General features: G+C 53.9%; 1 protein-coding gene across 6 annotated transcripts in view; it reads right to left on the bottom strand.

Moving 5' to 3' along the window:
- Positions 1–14: 14 nt before the first annotated feature.
- NRF1 (nuclear respiratory factor 1) overlaps positions 15–17,475 on the bottom strand; it is a 57,210-nt gene continuing 39,749 nt past the window's right edge. For 5 of the 6 annotated variants that reach the window (XM_032106139.1, XM_032106140.1, XM_032106141.1 and 2 more), the window contains one exon: positions 15–361. In XM_032106139.1, the coding sequence (XP_031962030.1) occupies positions 198–361 (164 nt within the window). In that variant the 3' untranslated portion in view covers positions 15–197. Of the gene's footprint in view, positions 362–10,949; positions 11,007–17,475 lie in introns of all 6 variants that reach the window. The other variant, XM_032106143.1, reaches the window with a different exon arrangement.

The raw sequence follows: 17,475 nt of genomic DNA on the forward strand, positions 1-17,475 counted from the left end.
TTCTATTTTTCTCGTTTTAAAAAAAAAAAAAAGAAAGACCAAAAAAAAAAAAAAAAAAAAAAAAGGTCAACAAAACCTTTTCGTTTCCGAAGCTGAGAGACTCAATGCCACCTGATTGCATCTCTGGAGAGGCGTAAAAAAATGAAGTCGCGTAAGAGACGAGGAGAATCGCCACGATCCCGCTGCTCCGGGCGCCGTCACTGATCCAAGGTCACCACCTCCACCGCCTGCCCGTCCATGGTGACGGCAGTGTCCGCTATCCTCGTGGTCACCGGCGCCATCGCCACCTGCACGGGGCCGTTGCCTTGGGCCAGGCTGGTCACCACGGTCTGGTACATGCTCACGGGGATCTGCACGAGGCCTGCGGAGACAGGAGGGAACAGGGGCGGCGTTGGGAGGGAGCGGAGCGGGAACGGCGGCCCTGAGGTCCCCGAGGGCTCGGGGGCTGCATTTGTGCTGCTCTGGGGGGGGGTCTTTGGATGGCTGGAGCTCTCCTTGCCTGGAGGAGGGTCCTCAGCTCTATAGGGATGTGGAGCTGCTGGAGCAAATCCAGAGGAAGCCACAGAGCTGCTCCCAGGGCTGGAGCACTGCTGGAGCCAGGCTGGGAGAGCTGGGAATGTTCCCCTGGAGAAGGGAAGGATCCAGGGAGAGCTGCGAGCCCCTTGCAGGGCCTAAAGGGGCTCCAGGAGAGCTGCAGAGGGACTGGGGCCAAGGCATGGAGGGCCAGGAGCCAGGGAATGGCTTCCCAGTGCCAGAGGGCAGGGCTGGATGGGAGATTGGGAATTGGGAATTGCTGGCTGGGAGGGTGGGCAGGGGCTGGAATGGAATTCCCAGAGCAGCTGGGGCTGCCCCTGGATCCCTGGCAGTGCCCAAGGCCGGGTTGGACATTGGGGCTGGAGCAGCCTGGCACAGTGGGAGCTGTCCCTGCCCATGGCAGAGGGTGGCACTGGAGGGGCTCTGAGGTCCCTTCCCACCCAAAACATTCCAGGATTCTATCCACGGAAAACCAGCAATCAAGAAGGACGCCGGCCCCCGCCCAGCTGTGTCCGTGCTGGATGAATGATTTGTGCCTTGGAGGCCTTGCTGTGCTGGATTTGCCCTCCATGAAGCCACTGGGATGGGAGCGGGGATGGGATGGGGTTGGGATGGGTGGCAGCAGCTTGGGGCCCACACCCCGGCGCTGTCGGGCTGCAGGGAGAGAGAATGAGGATGAAGAGGAAAGAAATGACATCATTTTTGGAGGAGGAACCCAAACCAGCCATGTTTTGGGATGGTACAGCAGGGAGCTGCTCAGCCAAACCCGTCAGGCCGAGTTTTCCTGGAGGCAGGGATTGCTCCCACCCCAGAGCCCATCAGGGATCACCCACAGACACGGAACACCCTTCCTACACGCGTTTTTCCACTTGATATGCCCAGAATTGGGAACTGCGGGGCTGAGGAAGGGATAAATTCAGCTTTTCCCATCCCCTGCCACTCTGCAGGTCACTCAAACACCTCCCCACCGGTGGCACATGGGAGGATCCCGTTGCTGTGCATCCATGAGCCCCATTACAGCCACTCCCCAGCACAATTCCCTTCTTCCTGCTCCCTCTCCATCCCAGCCGGGTCCTTCTCCCCTCACAGGGAAGGGGCAGCGTGGGACCAACAAGCCCTGGCCAAGCCAGACTGGCTCCTGGCACTGGTTCTGGGCTCTCACACGTGCATGGGACACACAAAACAGAGAGAGGAAAGCAAAGCCCCTTCCTCAGCCCTTCCCCAGTCATGCATGAGTCCAGCAAAGTAGAAACAGCTTTTCCCAAGGCTGGCTCAGCTGCAGGAGGGGACCAGAGGCCTCCAGGCTGAGGATGGAGCTGGCAAAGCTTTAGCACTGCAGCGCCAAAGGCGAGTCCTGGTGAGCCAGGAAACACCAAAGCGACAATAAAACGAGGCCCCTGAGGGTTGTTGTGATGTGCACAGTGGAAGGAGGTGGAAAAAATAGTGAGGAGCACTCGACAGAGCTGGGCAGGGGAAGGGAATGGCAAATCCTGCAGGCTGGGAGGAGAAACTTCATCGTTCTTCTCCGGTATTGTCCCTGCACCCACCTCCACCTGTGGCTTGGCCAAGGGAGATTTGGCCAAGCGAGATGATTTAGACATTTCAGGAACTACCCACACCTCTACTGGGGATAAAACCAGCTTTTTGAGGTCAACAAATCCTTCCAGCAGCAGCACGGGATGGATGGCCAGCCCCCGCCACGACATCAGGTTCCTGAGCGAGGCTTTCCCGAAAAAGCAGCACAATCCCTGTGGGTTGAGGTGCAGGGAGCAGAGCTCTGCCCCACCAAGGGCACTTGTTTGGTAACGCGAGGCAGCTCCGTGTCCTCGGATAACTCTCTGTGCAGACAGGAAAGCTTAGGAGTTAATCGTGCTGACCAGGTGGGTGACCCCAGCGCAGCCCAGAGCTCCTCCAACATCCCTCCCCTCGGGGTCCCGAAGCGCTCCGTGGGCTGGGAAGTGTCCTGATCCCCCAGCCGGAGGGGTTGTGGCCACATTCACCAAGCCCAACCATGGAATTGGTTCCCGGGTTGGTTGTCCAGCACTGGCTGCCACGAACGGCGCAGGGTCAGGAGGAGGCTCCCAGCTCCCAGGGCGCTTTCTGGTCAGTGGGAATTTCAGGCAACAAAACGAATGAGAAAAGAGAGCTCAGGCTCAGCCCTCCTGAAGAAAATCTCCTAGCAGACCCCTCAGGAGAACACAGCACATCCCAGTTTAAGCAGGACCTGGGGATCTGGCCTGGGATGCACCTCAAATCCCCGCTCCAGACCAACAAGCCAACTAAGCCCTTTGGGTTACTTGGGTTGTTAACCCGGAGCAGATCAAATGCCACATGGACAACGCACGGAGCAGAGCCACCACCACCCCCCTGGGCCACAGACCACGCGACGTCGAAGCCACGATCCCTCCACGCTGTCCAAACGTGCCAGACCCGGGTGCTGGCGAGCCCTGAACACCCAGCTGGGGTATTTGGGAAGGATGAGTTAATTCAGACAAGGCTTGGCCGAGCCCGGCCACCTCTCGGAGCGCGCGGAAGAGCGGGGAAGTGTCAGCGAGAGACGGTGCCGCGCAGATCCCTTTCTGCATGGGATTAACGCAAATCGCCTCAGCAGATGACGTAGCGGCCCTTCCTGCCAGGGGTGGTAACAAACCAAAGGAGGAGAGGGCTGGAAAGTCTGCTGTGCATTAGAGCCGAGCTGATCGCCCTTGGGAGAGAGACGATTAAACCGCTGAGATGCTGTAATCAGGTCTGGGATTGGCCCCGCGCTGCATCTGCTCAGACCTGCACCCTGATTAGCCCTAATCTAGCTGGCATATGTTAATCTAAAGCATGGATTTCAGACCCTTTCAATTGTATTAAAAACAGGAAATCCATTAGACAAAAAAAAAACCAAAAACCAAACCCAAACCCAAACCAACTTTTCTCGAGTCTTTGAAAAATACATTTCTGCAAAAGAAGCGGAGCTGGGCTGGGGAGCGCTGCGAGGAACGGGGCAGGCAGGGAAATGGGATCCCACTGGATCCCGTGGCTGCTCAGACCGGCTCCTGTCTGTCACAGAGAGGTGATGGAGCACACACAGAGCAGCACAAACCGTGGCCACGGGCTCCCAGGAAGATGCAACCAGGCTGTGACTTTGCTACCCCTCCCTGAATCCACCCAAAAAGCCCCTCCTGTCCTTGGCAGGGGTGAGGAGCCAGCTCTGGCCAGCCGGGCACAAGGACAACATCTAGAGAGGCAGCTGGGACAGCACCAGCTCCTGCCACATCCCAGAGAAAGAAGTTTTTTGGTGGAGGATCAGCTGGATTTGGTAGGAAGGAGGGTCCGGCATGGCCGGTGACAGCCGTGGGGGAATGGGGAGGACACGAGAGTGGCCAAGGGAGGAGAAGAACCATGGAAGGCCTCAGGGGTTGAAATGGCCACCATGAATCAGGATTGGAGTCGATTGACTCGGAGGTGGCTGTGGTTGGACTCAAATGCCGGGTCAATGTTTGCAGCTGCATTTCAGCTGGGGGACTGTGATGGGCCAGAGGAGAGAATGAAACTCCTGCTGCTTCAGCAGGGAAGAGGTCTCAGCTTAGGGAAGGACAAGGGTAAAGGTCAGGCTCTGCCCGCGACCAGAGAGACACGGGATTCAGAGGGGAAAAGTTACGCCATGTCTGATAAAGAAATCTCACCTGGCACGGAGCATAAGAACACCTGCTCTGATCCTAAATTGCAGGTGACTCCATTAAACCACCCCAAAGGGCTTGAGGGGAGAAGGTTGGGTGGGTGGAATGATTCAGTGCCCGGGGAACTGGGGTCAAGGATCAGAAATGCCCTGGACATCTTGGGACTGTTGGATGCTCAGGGAGCCGAGATCATCAGTGCCAGTTTCTGCCTTGCTTTGACACCTCCTCAGCCTTGAGATCAAAGCTAGTGCAGCATGGACAAGGCTTCAGCTTCAGCTTCATTCCCAGTGCTGCAGGATATGGAATATTGTCCAGCTCAGGGACACAAGACGCGCTGTCTTCTTCCTGGTATCTCAGGCTGAGTCCTTCCTTATCTCCCATTCAGTGAAAAGAGGCTCAGGCCAAGGAATCATGGAATGGTTTGGGTGGGAAGGGACCTTAAACATCACCCAGTGCCAGCCCTGCCATGGCAGGGACACCTCCCACTGTGCCAGGCTGCTCCAGCCCCAATGTCCAGCCTGGCCTTGGGCACTGCCAGGGATCCAGGGGCAGCCCCAGCTGCTCTGGGCACCCTGGGCCAGGGCCTGCCCACCCTCCCAGCCAGCAATTCCCAATTCCCAATCTCCCATCCAGCCCTGCCCTCTGGCACTGGGAAGCCATTCCCTGGCTCCTGGCCCTCCATGCCTTGGCCCCAGTCCCTCTGCAGCTCTCCTGGAGCCCCTTTAGGCCCTGCAAGGGGCTCGCAGCTCTCCCTGGATCCTCCCCTTCTCCTGCCTGGACACCCCCAGCAGCTCCACATCCTTCTGCTGTTGGGGTCCCCAAAGCTGGACACAGCTCTGCAGGTGGGGTCTCTTGACAGAGGTGGACAATCCCCTCCCCTGACCTGCTGCCCACGCTGTGGGATGAGCCATGGACAGAGTTGGCTTTCTGGACATCTGCCCATGTGGCTCCACATCCAAATGCCACGAGACCGAGTAAACCTGGCTACCCCATCCCAGGTGTGAGGCAGTCACAGCAGGCATGGATGGAGGATGGGCTGGAACGGCAGCACAGGTCCCACCACCACAAAGTCCTGTCAGTGAGGAGACCAACCCAAGGCAGCCTGGGACAAAGCTCTGTCTGGACTGGGAGCATCGAGCTGGGATCTGGCAGCAGATGGAATGAAGAGCCTTCTGCCGTGAGTCCTGTGAACGTCCAGCATGTTCTCCTTACGGCAGCAGTGGGAATGTGCAGCTGGACAAGGTTCTGCGAGCCTTGGAACGCACCTGGGAGCAGAGAGGTCTTGGCTGACACCAAAACAGGAGCTGTCTCAACAACCTGGTTGGACAATGTGGACATTCAATACAGCATCCTGAAAGCTTCTTGCGGAATCTCCAAAGCCGTGTGGAATGGCTGGGAGGAATGGAATGGTGTGTAGCTCCACGCTGCCAGTCACCCATGGAGTGAGGGATGTCCTCTTGGCTTGACCCTCTACATCACGGGAAGGTTGAACGGCAGGACCTCGCATGAAACCTTTTCCACGTGGGGCTCAAACGGGAACTCAAGACAAAGTCCTGGAGGATGAGGAGGCAGGAACCAGCCCAACTCCTGACCAGACAACAGCAACCACTGTCACCAGGTTGAACGTCACCGCAAGAACAGAAAAAGCTTTTTCCTTCAAAAAGTACAAAATCCTCTTCTTTGGCAGCATCGACGACAACATCTAGGAATGATCAGAGAGCCGATCTCCTGCCAAGGCAAACTCCCACGGGAACAGCCCCTGGAAGGGGAGGGAAAGGCAGTGGAGAAGCATTCCCATGGGGCTCCTGCATCAGGGAGCCAGGAGCCCCGGGCAAGGCCCAGCCCTGCGGTACCGAGCCAGGATGACGCCAACAAGAAGGGGGAGATAATGCCAACATCTCAACAGCCTCGTGCTTGAAGGGAGAATCCAAGAGTGGAGCCATTACCTGAGGGGAGCTCATGGCTCTACAGGCCATGATGTCACAGGAAACACCGCTGGGCACGGAGGAGGAGGGACACAGGTCTGGAGTGGCGAAGCAGCACAGAATTATTGCTCTTGGGAGTTCTTTTGTGGGACAAAAAGGAAAATGCACAAGGACTTGAGCGATCCCCTTGGAGCTCCCCAGAGAGCACAGGACGTGATCGGGTTCTTGCAAGGCAACCTCATCGTACGAAAACCCAGCACCTCGGCTGAGAGCTGCAGGTGCCCCTCCAAAAGCTGGTGCTGCTGTTGGGGATCCAGTGGCTCCAGAGGCCAAGGCTGACACTTCTTGCTCCGTGTGCTGCAAGGAGGAAGTGCTGCAAGCTGTGAGCACTGCAGAGCCAGGAGTGAGCGGCCTCACAAGTCCCTCAGCCCCCAATGGAAAAGGCTAAAAAGAGCGGAATTTTCCACTGACTTTCTCAGCCGTTGACGTCCAGCTCGTTCAGAGGACTTTGTTTCCACCAACACTGAGGGGAAACCAGAGCAAATTGTGCTGAGCACCATCCCACAGAAGCCTTTCACAGTAGATACTCCTGCAACTTCTCCTTCCCCTCCTCTGGAGGCAGGGGCTGAGGAATCCAGCTGAAATTCCTGTGCTCAGGAATGCACTACGGGGCCCTAGCGATGGAAGAGTTCTCGTCAACGGTTCCAAACGAGTAGATTTTAATACACACACCCAAAAATCAAGCCAGAGGACCTCCAAAAAATGAAATGTTTGCCCTCGGTGGGCAGCACAACGAAAGGGCACTGGGCCTGCTTTGGTCCGCATTCCTAGGTGTAAATACATCAAGGCTGGTGCAGGTAAGTAGGGAATAATCATCTTTTCCAATTGTCTTTTCCCCAGTAAGACATGAGCTTGAAGAACAGCATGGAAACCTGCACTTAGGAGGTGGGAAAAATCCCAGACAACAGCTAAACATAATGTTGGTGAAGCTCTGGAGCAGCACCTTCCTCACTGGAGGTCTTTTAGAGGTGGGTGAAGACCGAGAGGGGCTGGTCCTACAGAACCAAAGACCTTTCCTGTCCTCACCAACTGCAATTTTGGAAACCACGTGGAGGGTTCCTGCCAGCACTGCTCAGCACAAACGTTAGAATGTCCCACAGTTGATTTCTGTTAGATGTTTCCTTTGACTGGGAAGCTGGTTTGCGAAGATTTCCGGAAAATATCCTCCTGACCAGCTCCCTTCTGGGGGACTGACTCGAGAGGCCTTCAAGAGGTGGGGGAGGACAATCAGTGGGCACGAGGGTGTATTTTCAGGAAGATAAGCCAGCTGTCTAACGAGTTCCAACCACAGCAGCTGAAAGAAGAGCTCTCAAAGTCAGGTGTTACCCTGACAAATCCTAAACTGCCAAACTAAACGTGTCCCTTAAGGCACGAGGTGTTGACACGACACCATGGAAGGGATTTCGCCCAGAAATAAAGCATTTCAGGAATCCCACCACACTCAGCAGTGACAGAGGAGCAGAAGACATCTCTCAGCATGGACACTTAGTTAAAGATAAGATGAAATGAAAGCTCAGCCCCCCATCTCTCACCCCCTCAACTGCAAGAGCATCAATGATTAATCAGACCTCTCTTAGGATGATATTTGGAAGGATTTTTCCCATCAGAAATAGCTCAGTGCCCCATCCCTGGAAGTGTCCAAGGCCAGGCTGGACGGGACTTGGAGGAGCCTGGGACAGTGGGAGGTGTGGGTGGAACTGGGTGATCTTTGGTCCCTTCCAACCCAAACCAGTCTGGATTCTGTAATACTGACAAATCACAAAATCCCCATGCAGTGATTTAAGCTCTGAGAGCTTTCCAGGCTCTCAAGTCACAGCTCTGCCCTACAGAACCTCTGTGCCAGTCCGTTCAAAACACGAAGATTTTTTTTCCACCAAACGATAATATGCAAAAGGCTGCAGTCCTCATTCAAGATCCTCCATCACCTGTCTTTTCAGGAGCTACTCTGGTCAAAACCCCAATAAAGAACAGTTTAATGAGGCACCTGAAGCTTTGAGAGCAAAGTTGAGTCAATTAATTTACATCATAGCCTTGACTCATCCTTCGGACGAAGGTAAATGCAGGAGATAAGATACAACATTCCCATCCACAGCTGCACGGGACGCAGCCCTGGAGCCACTGCCTCCTCCCCTGCACCCACCACATCCCCATGGTCACATCTCAGCCTCTCTGACTGGCCCTGGGGGTCACCTGCCTGCTTCATAGTCAGTGGCTTGTTCTTCCCTGAGCTTTTCAAGGAATGCCTGGATGTGGCACTCAGTGCTCTGGGCTGGGGGACAAAGTGGGGATCGGGCACAGCTTGGACTCGATGATCTTGGAGATCTTTTCCAACCTAACGGATCCAGCCTGTGATTCTTTGGCTCCTCTGGATCTGTTGCAAGGAGTTTCCTTCTCTGCTCCTTCAGGGCAATGGGAGCTGCTGTCTCAGTGACCCTAAAGCCACTGGTTGATCCGGAACCTCCCGCCCGGCACCACCGGAATGGGACCGGTCAGGATGCAGCACCACATTTACGTGGCTCGTTCTTCCTCCCACTCACTCAGCTTCAGCAAAGTGTTGGTATTTTGCATCAAGGTGTTGTTTTAAATAAAATCCAAGCATCCAAACTTGAGGTTTATCTCCAAATCTTGGTCAGGGACCAGCCTTCCTTCCCTAGCTGGGAGCACCAGCATCTTTGGGACATCCCTGTTTTCTCCCTCCCTATGAGGAGGGAAGGGCCATGGCCTAGCCAAGATCTGAAACATCTTTGGCTCAATCTCCCTTATTTCTTCCAGATCTTTTGGGGGGCTTTGAGTTTTGGGGGTTTATTTTGGATGTTTAAGGAGTTTTGGGACTTCTTTTAAGGCTGCTTTACTTTTGAGACAAAAACCACACAGCTGGAGTTCCTGATTTACAAGAATTGTCTCCTCTGGAGCCTCAGTGCTTCCATGGAAAGAGGAAGATCCCAGTGAGCCAACCTGGCGCCCAGACTCTTTCCTGGCACAGCAAAGGCCCACAGTCTCGAGCGGTGGTGATAAACCAGGCCATGTGCCATGGACCTCTGTCTTTGCAGCGAGGACAGTCCCAGGAGGAAAAAAACTTGCAAGGATTTTTAACATTGGAAACAATCCAAAATCCCACGTTTTCTGTTTCATCCTCATTTTGATGGAGAAACTCAAAAGAAAAGGATGCTTGGGAAAGAAGCACAGCAGCAGTTCGGTCTCCTGGGGGTGGATTAGCTCCACACCTTTTGCTTTGTCTTACCTGAAGCCACCTGTCCCCAACTCCTCTCCCCTTCATGGGGTGAATTTAGAGCTGGAGAACCAGGCCTGGGCATCACCTGAGGCAGAATTAAGCTGTGCTTCCTTAAGCTCAGTCCTCACCTAGACTTGGCCCTCTATGCTGGGTCTCCAGGGCGTGGCACCTTAAACTGGAGTCGGTTTGGCATTTAGGAGAGGTGACAAACACAGGGAATGTCTCTGCCTGTGGGAAGGAAGGTTTTTACTGGACTCCAGGGCTGGAAGCTTAGAGAATAACCTGTCTAAGCCTCCATGATGAGCTGGCTTTGGCGTGGACACACCTGAGAAGATTAGAAGTCTATCGTGGTCAATCATCTCTACACAAAACACAGATAAAAATAGAGGGAGTCCAGCAAGCCCTGAGGCCTGCTCCCGTTGGGCTTTGCTTCCCCCACGACCTGCTGGGTGTTAATACAAAACATGGGGCAGCCAGGGGTTACCTGTGCCAGGTGTCCCAGGGAGTGGGGAGAGGAAACAGCTACGGGTAAACCAGTCTGTTCCTCCTCTCAGGAATCAGGTGTTAAACCCATGAACGAGGCTCTGAACAGTCACCTAAAAGGGATCCCTGTCAGATTTTGCCATAAATGTTTTGCTGACTGCCCTGTTATGCTTTTAACATCCCCAGGGCTCTCCCAGAGGAAGAACTGAGACTGATTCTTATCCTGCTTTTTTAAACAGCTTTTAGTGTCCTCTGTTTTCTATATGGTTTTATTAAATGGCTACTGTGCAAAGCAAGGCAGGGCTTTGCTAAATTTACTAAAATACCTACAATTAAAAACCTAAAATTACTAAAATATTTTATTACAAGTCCATCTTACAATAAAATCATTGGAATCGAATCATTGTTTTTAAAAACAACTGAAATACCCCATATCCTAATGAAGCAGATAAATATTTGGCAGAGTTTCTGCAGGGACAACACTTTGGGCATCCCTGCCAATCATAAATAGTGTGGGAAGGGAATATAGATCATGTCAAAGGCTCTACCTACCCTCCTGTGCTGTGACCCTCACAGCCCATCCTACTTCTTCCTTCAGGTTCCTGCTCCAAACCTCTAACTCCTCAGGGCTGCTGGGTGCTCCAAGGGTATTTGTGGGGTTTTCTCTTCTTTGCTTTGCTGCTTTAAAGCTGTAACAGGTCCGTGACCTTGAAAAAGCCAAACTTCACAAATCCAAAAGGCCCAGCATCCCCACAGCCCCCTCTGTCACCGCAGGACTGCTGCTGCTGAGGGCTGTTACAATCCAAACCTCTGTCCTCACTGATTCTTTCCTGAAGTCACGACTACGAGACAGCTCGGCTTGTGTCAGGCTGAAAGGAGATATCAGCACATCCCAAAGGCATTTCTACCCCAAATGGTGCCCAGGCCCAAAACCCAGACAGACACAGCCCCTTTAACCCCGAGAAACACCAAGAGGGACCTAAAGGTACAAGTGCAAAACCAGCTAAATCCCAACATTCCAAACCGCCACCACAGAAATCCACTCACCTAATGAACTCTCTGCCAGGCTCCACTTGCAACCTGAATAGTCTGCTGCTAGGATGCCTGACAATGAAATGCAAGTGTAAAAGGCTGGGAAAAGGGCAAATGCTACAGCTGGGGAGGGGGGGATTTAGTGGGGTAATTAATGTACTCATAGGAAATGCATCCTTTGGTTTACTGGGTGAGTGCAAAAACTCAGTGACCACAGAGGAGGAGAAAACTCAGTGACCACAGAGGAGTAGCACCCCAGCGTTAGGGCAGAGTAACTAAAATATTTCTAATTCCACACAGAACATTGTGTGTGTAAGGGGGAGGTAAAGTGGGACGTAAGAATAAAGCACTGCCAGATATTTTACAAATATTTAGACGAGTGGTTTAATCGGCCCAGCGAGGAAAGTCTGCACCAAAGCAGTGAAATCCATCACGGAGAAGCTCAGTGAAATCCATCACGGAGAAGCTCAGTGAAATCCATCACGGAGAAGCTCAGGCCACCTCCAACAAAGCTCTCCACAATCCCCGGCGTAGAGACGAATGAGGAGCAGAAATGGCTGCCAGAGTGGAATTTCTATGTATCCCAAGAGCACGAGGCTGGGAAGTTCATGAAATCCAGGCACTCCTTGGGGCCTGGGAGGAGCTCCATGTGATTTTAAGGCTCTGCAGGACTGGCTGGCTTCAGCTGGGCCGGTGCCGACGGATCACATGCGAGCACGGACACGGGCACATCCTCCAGAGCGTTGAGCACACGGAGACATAAAGCAGCCATTGTGCTGGCAGAAAGGCAATCTGTAACCAGATAGGCCCTGGCTCCATCTAAAAGCCATTTTCCCAGCATTTTGCTGACTTGTTCCCCAGGAGCCTCGCTGCCACAACAGGGTGCACATTCATGGCCAAGCGGCGGGTCCAATGCCATGGGTTCTCCCCCCCGTGCCCCACCAGTGCCTCTGTGCCAGGGAATTCCGGGCTCTTAACCCAACAGAGGTGACACAAACACCCCAAATGAGCTTTTGGAAGAGATAACTCCTTGGGAAGGTGTTTAAAGCTTTGCCTTGATATGGGAAGCTGCAGCTGTGGCGATCTGCTGGAGCCTCACCTTGCACTAGGTCCTGCCCAGCTACCAGGAGGTAAGTTTGGCTTTTTTCCTTCGGGACGAAAGGGCTGGAAATGCACCTGAAGGCTCCTTTTTTCCCTCCTCCTCAAAGCACACCCTCCAAATCCAGCTAGGAAAGCATCCCTGCTCCAAAGCAGCACATCCCCAGCTGCAGCAGTGCCCCGTGCTTTGGTGTCCCCAGCCTGTCTTTTACAGGACGAGGGCCACGTTTGGCACGGCTTCCCCCCAGGTAGGACCTGGCCCATGCTCAGCAAGGCAAGCAATAAATCACAGCGCACACACGACTCAGGTGTGGAACTTTTTGTGTAAAGAGCAAGTTTTTACAGTCCACATTCCTCCTTTTTTTGTGCACCACCGTCTCCCGCTGCCCCGGCTGCGCGGCAGGTGCGATGGGTTCCCACCTCTCTCTCCTGGGAGTATTTATTCTTGGAATGCTGCTGCCTCTGGCAGATTCCTCCCTTTTAAACTCTGCACATCTGTTGCTAAAACCAAAAAGTTTGGGCTCTGGCCTGGTGACTGAAGGCACAGAACATTTGTGCCCAAACCATCAAGGCCAGGGGGCTTGGAAGCCTCCTTTGCACACCAAGAGAAGGCAACAATGAGTGCAGGGAGAGGGATGAGTTTGTTTTCCCTAAAAAGGAGTTCTCCAGCTTTTTTTTGTCCCTGTGGGTCTCACCCTGGATGTGCAAAGGGAAGGTTTGTGGCACACGGACCCGAACAGACAAAATCTGTGAGGAGAATCAAGCGGTGCAAGAGCCTGTCCTGTCCCTTCCCAGGCTGGAAAATGAGAGAGCTCTGGTGGTGGCTGGAGAATTCCTTCTGCTCTGTATTTTCTGGGATGATTCAGGCCCCAGTCCCACTGCTCTGGCTCGGATGGGAGGCCCCCAGGTGAGGAAGCACATCTCCACCAGCAGCAAACACACAGAAACCTTAAAACCCGGCCAAGTCCAAGCCTTGTTAATTTTCTGCTGCACTTCAAACCTCTCAGTATGTAATTCCTATTTGGAAGTGAGACTCAAACTTTTTTTTTGGCAAGAAAAATGTACTAGGAACCTCTGAGAAGGACATCATAACTCATCCACGGGTCAGAGCAACGGGAAACAACCAGGAACCAAACCCACTGCTGGCTGTGATCGAACTGAAACCCCCCTGGCTGCTGACTTCAAAGGAGCTGCACATCCCCTACTTATGCCAGCAATAAAATTCCACTTCCATTAGCTCCTTGTTCACCACTTAAACGCAGCAGTCCCAATTTACACAGCAATTAGAGCCCCCTAATGCTTGGGAGTACAAAGCTTTGGGGTTTTTGGTTTTTTTCCCCCCGATGGGAAGAGGTGGAAGGGAAGAGATCAGGCGGCTCAGGGGAATAGCAGAGAGCCTTTCACTGCGAGGGCTCGTGCTCAAATCTGTCCTAGGCCAGGGGAACAGATGGTCCCTCCCGAGGGCTGGGCCGTGGCTTACATGAAATAAGGGATTGTCTCAGGCCACTGGTGGACAATTTATTGCAGCCACAAACACCCTGCTGGTGGTTTCTGCTCGAGAAACCCAGGGATTCCGTGGCCATGATGTAACCGCTGCCTACCTGATCCAAGGCGCCTCATCCCTGGAGGGAACTGAGGGGAATTGCTGCCTGTGTGGTGCAAGAACCTGGATCTTGGGCTAAACCCACCTGCTTTAGCTGTCATCAGCTCCTTGGACTTGTCAGCACCAGAATGCACTCACTGAACTTCCCCTGGGAGCTTTGGAAGGTTAAAATCGTGGGGAAAACAGAGATGAGGAAGTTCAGGGATCTGTGGCAACAAGAAGGCAAAACCACAGGGAAAGGAAGTTTGCTACAGTCTGAGCTGGGGATGGGAATAATAATACCATGATTAATTTTAAACCAGTTCCAAGCTGGTGCTCCCTCAGTGTTTCTGTGTCTTCTCCAGGGCACAATTTAACTTCCCGTGGGCAGATGGCAAAAAGTCCATCGAGTATCCCCGGAGCTGAAGGGGGTCCACATGAACCATCAGAAAGTGTTACCCAGAGAGGAAGTTGTATGAATGTGAGGGAATAAATTACACCAAAAGACACGAGGCTGGGAGACAGAAGTCAAACTCAGGTTTAAAAATGCCACTCATGGTTTTGGCAAAGATTCGGAGGAAACCACTCCATGAGGAGAAATGGGGTTTTTTTCAAATTCTTGGAACCTGTTTTGCAGCTCCACGAGGATTCCAGGAGGAATCCTGGAAGTGTGTGCTCCTGACCTGGCTCCAGAGACACCCAGTGGGGATGGACTCGTGCAGCCTCTCCCACCCTCCTGCTCCAGTGTGCCAGCCTGGGCCCTCGGAGCAGGGAAAATAGGGCGATTCCCTGGAATCTTCCTGCACAGCTGTTTACCCGCTGCGGATTACTGCTGTCACATGAGCTGCTTTACAGCAAAGCCAAGCTGTCTCCACGAGCTGAGAAGGTCACTGGGAGACAGGGGCCTGCAGGGACAGACACACCGCCCTCCTCTGCCACTGCCTTCCCAAAGAGGCACCGGCCTGCAGGAAAAGCGTTCCCGATGGTCAGAGGGCAGGGGAGGATGGTTTCACCTCCACGACCTCTGCACTCATCCAGTGCGAGGGACAGGAGGGCAATCCCAGGGCTGAGCCTCCTGCTGGTGCATTGACCAGGCTCCAATCAAAGTGTTGGAAGCTGGAAGAGTCCTTAGGGTGACAAATTTCCCTTCTCTTCCTTGGGTGCCCAGCAGTGTTTCGGACAAGGCCACCCAACTGTCCCCAGCCAAGGGATGCCAAGGTGGAGCTGCATCTCCTCAAGCTCTTGTGCAACCTGCTGATGCCTCAAATAGCACCCCGGTCAATCCCAGAGCAAGGAATGTCCTCTTCAACCCCAAAATCTAACAGCTGAACATCAACTGAAGAGTTTCACTTGGCAAAACAGAAATCTGAAAGTTCACTGCAGCCACTTGGGAAAATTCATTAAAAGCTCCCATCTTCCTCGCTCTGCCAGGGCAGGGCTGGTGCAGGAGGAAAACCTTTCTGCTCACAGGCTCAAGGGCTGCAGGACAGGGCTCTTTACTATGCCCCAGAGGCACGAGACAGATGGGGCTGTGCTTTTAGGCTTTAAAATCAGTCCCTGCTCCGGAGATCCAATGAAGAGGATAAATCCAGGCACAGAGTGATCCTCTGGATGTGCTCGGAAAAAAGCAGCAGGGGAAGGCGGGAGGTCAGGCCCTGCTGAGGAAGCAGCTGAGGCTCTTAGGAAAGAGGGGCCGAGCACTTTTTAAGGCAAAGAAAACCAACAGAAACCTCGAGTTTGGAGACGTCCATCCAGGAGGTGGGAACGCGCATTCCAAAGAGGAGCAGGGAGCGAGGGAGAACAGAAGCCACAAGTTGCCCGCAGGGAGGAAACTTTGGTGCTTCAAAACAAAAGCTGGGTAAATGAAGAGCCAGCAAACCTCAGCGCAGCGAGCAGCCCCAAGTTGCAGACAGGGCATTTCTCCTTGCCCGGGGCTGCCTGGCGGGGGGAGAGCTCACAAAGCCCATCTCATTTCCTAAGATGCCTCCCACAGCAACAACAGCTTGCTGGGATTTCAGCCAGCTTCCCATTTGGATCAGATTGCACCCTACACCCACTGACAGCCATTAAGGGCCTGGAGCTCACAAAGTGCCCTGGGGTCAGACGAGCCTCCATCCATTCAAAACCCAGCGACTTTTTCCACAGCTCTGCAGAGGAGAGGGTGGCCTGATCCAGCCCGGCCCGGAGCCACGAGGGCACCTGCCAGGGAGGGCAGGGGCTGTGCCCTGCTGCCATGAACCAGCAGATTGCAGGTTTAGGATTAGGGAGCCCCTCTCCATCGGCCCTGATTCAGGGTAATCACAGGCTGCTCTCTCAGTTCCTCGGGTGGTGCACAGCACAGGTAAGAACAGCAGTGACATCCCCAGCCTCGCCCGTGGTGCAGCCCTGTCCCATCCCAACACGGGTGGGGATGAGGCAGGAGGCCTTGCAAGCCAAAATCTGCCAAAATCTGCACTGGAAGACGCTCCAGCTGCTCCAAAGCTGTGGGGACCACTGCCCATCCTCACCCTCGGGCAGTGAGGGGTCACTTGGGATCAGCTGAAGGAACTGCCCTGAACTCCAGACACAAATTTAGCTCTGCTCTGGAAAGTAGCTCACGAGGAGGGAGAGCTGGGATCTCTCCTTTGGGGTTGCCTGGAGGAGCAGAGATCGTGCCAGCAGCATGAAGGTGTCCGGGGATCTCTGCTGTTAAGCCGGAAAATCTTCCAGAGATGGGCTCAAAAAGCTGAGGTGGGGCTGCCACACGCTCCAGATAGTTTGGAATGAGTTGTTACTACAGGCAGAATCCACCACACGGGAATTTTTTCCTGGGAGAGAGGAGCAGCAAAGCAGAGCCTTGATTCAGGCTTCATCCACGCCCACCCAGCCCCACACTCGTGGGTTTGAACGCTCGGCTCCACACCCAGCACGGATGTGTCCGGCAGAAATGGCAAAAAGCTGCTTTCCCCAGGCTGTGATGGCCCTTCCAGGAGCACCACAACCCTCTCTGAAGAAGCTCTGCTGGTCGAGCTCTGCTGACCAAGCCTCTGATCTGGGTTAGCATAAGCGTGGAGGAGGAGGAGGAGGCCTGGAGAAAGGACTCAGCAGTATCTCTGATGGGTCAGGAGACACGCAGGACTGGGCAGAGCTGGATTTCTGACCCCACCTGTGCCCTTTCCCCTAAGCTAAGAGCTATAAATAAAACAGCACCGGGCTGGAGATGTGCAGCTTGTCAGGAGAGCGATTCCCTATCCCAGCCCGGAGGCAGAACAGCGATCCCAGATCCCGAGATCTGCTTGCAGACACCCTTCATAAACACCTCCATCCCTTCCCATGCCCACTCCTGGACTGAAATGTTTGTCTGTCCTGCTCTGTGCTTCCAGAGGTATTTAGGAAAAGGAGCCCACTCTGCTGGCTGCCATTCCTTTCCTGCCTGGATTCCACCACATCTCTTTCAGACAGAAGCATGTCCAAGGATTAACATTCCCATCTATTGCAGACACCCCAAAAAACCTGCTGTGACCACAGAGCCACGTGCCCTGACAGCCCCACACACCCAGAGGGGACCAGCAAAGCTCAGGATGTGGCTCTCAAAGCCAAGCTGGTGGGGACTTTGTCACCATAAACTGAAAAAAACCACCTGGAATGGTGATTTAACATGGATTTAACACGAATGGTGGTGGTGGTAAAGTCAAATGAAAAGTCTCATTAAGAGATCACAGAACCACAGAACAGTTTGGGTGGGAAGGGACCTCTCAAGGTCATCCTGTTCCACCCCTTGCCATGGGCAGGGACAGCTCCCACTGTGCCAGGCTGCTCCAGCCCCAATGCCCAGCCTGGCCTTGGGCACTGCCAGGGATCCAGGGGCAGCCCCAGCTGCTC

The sequence above is a fragment of the Corvus moneduloides genome, chromosome 4 (genome assembly GCF_009650955.1).
Source record: "Corvus moneduloides isolate bCorMon1 chromosome 4, bCorMon1.pri, whole genome shotgun sequence".
NCBI classification, from domain to species: domain Eukaryota; kingdom Metazoa; phylum Chordata; class Aves; order Passeriformes; family Corvidae; genus Corvus; species Corvus moneduloides.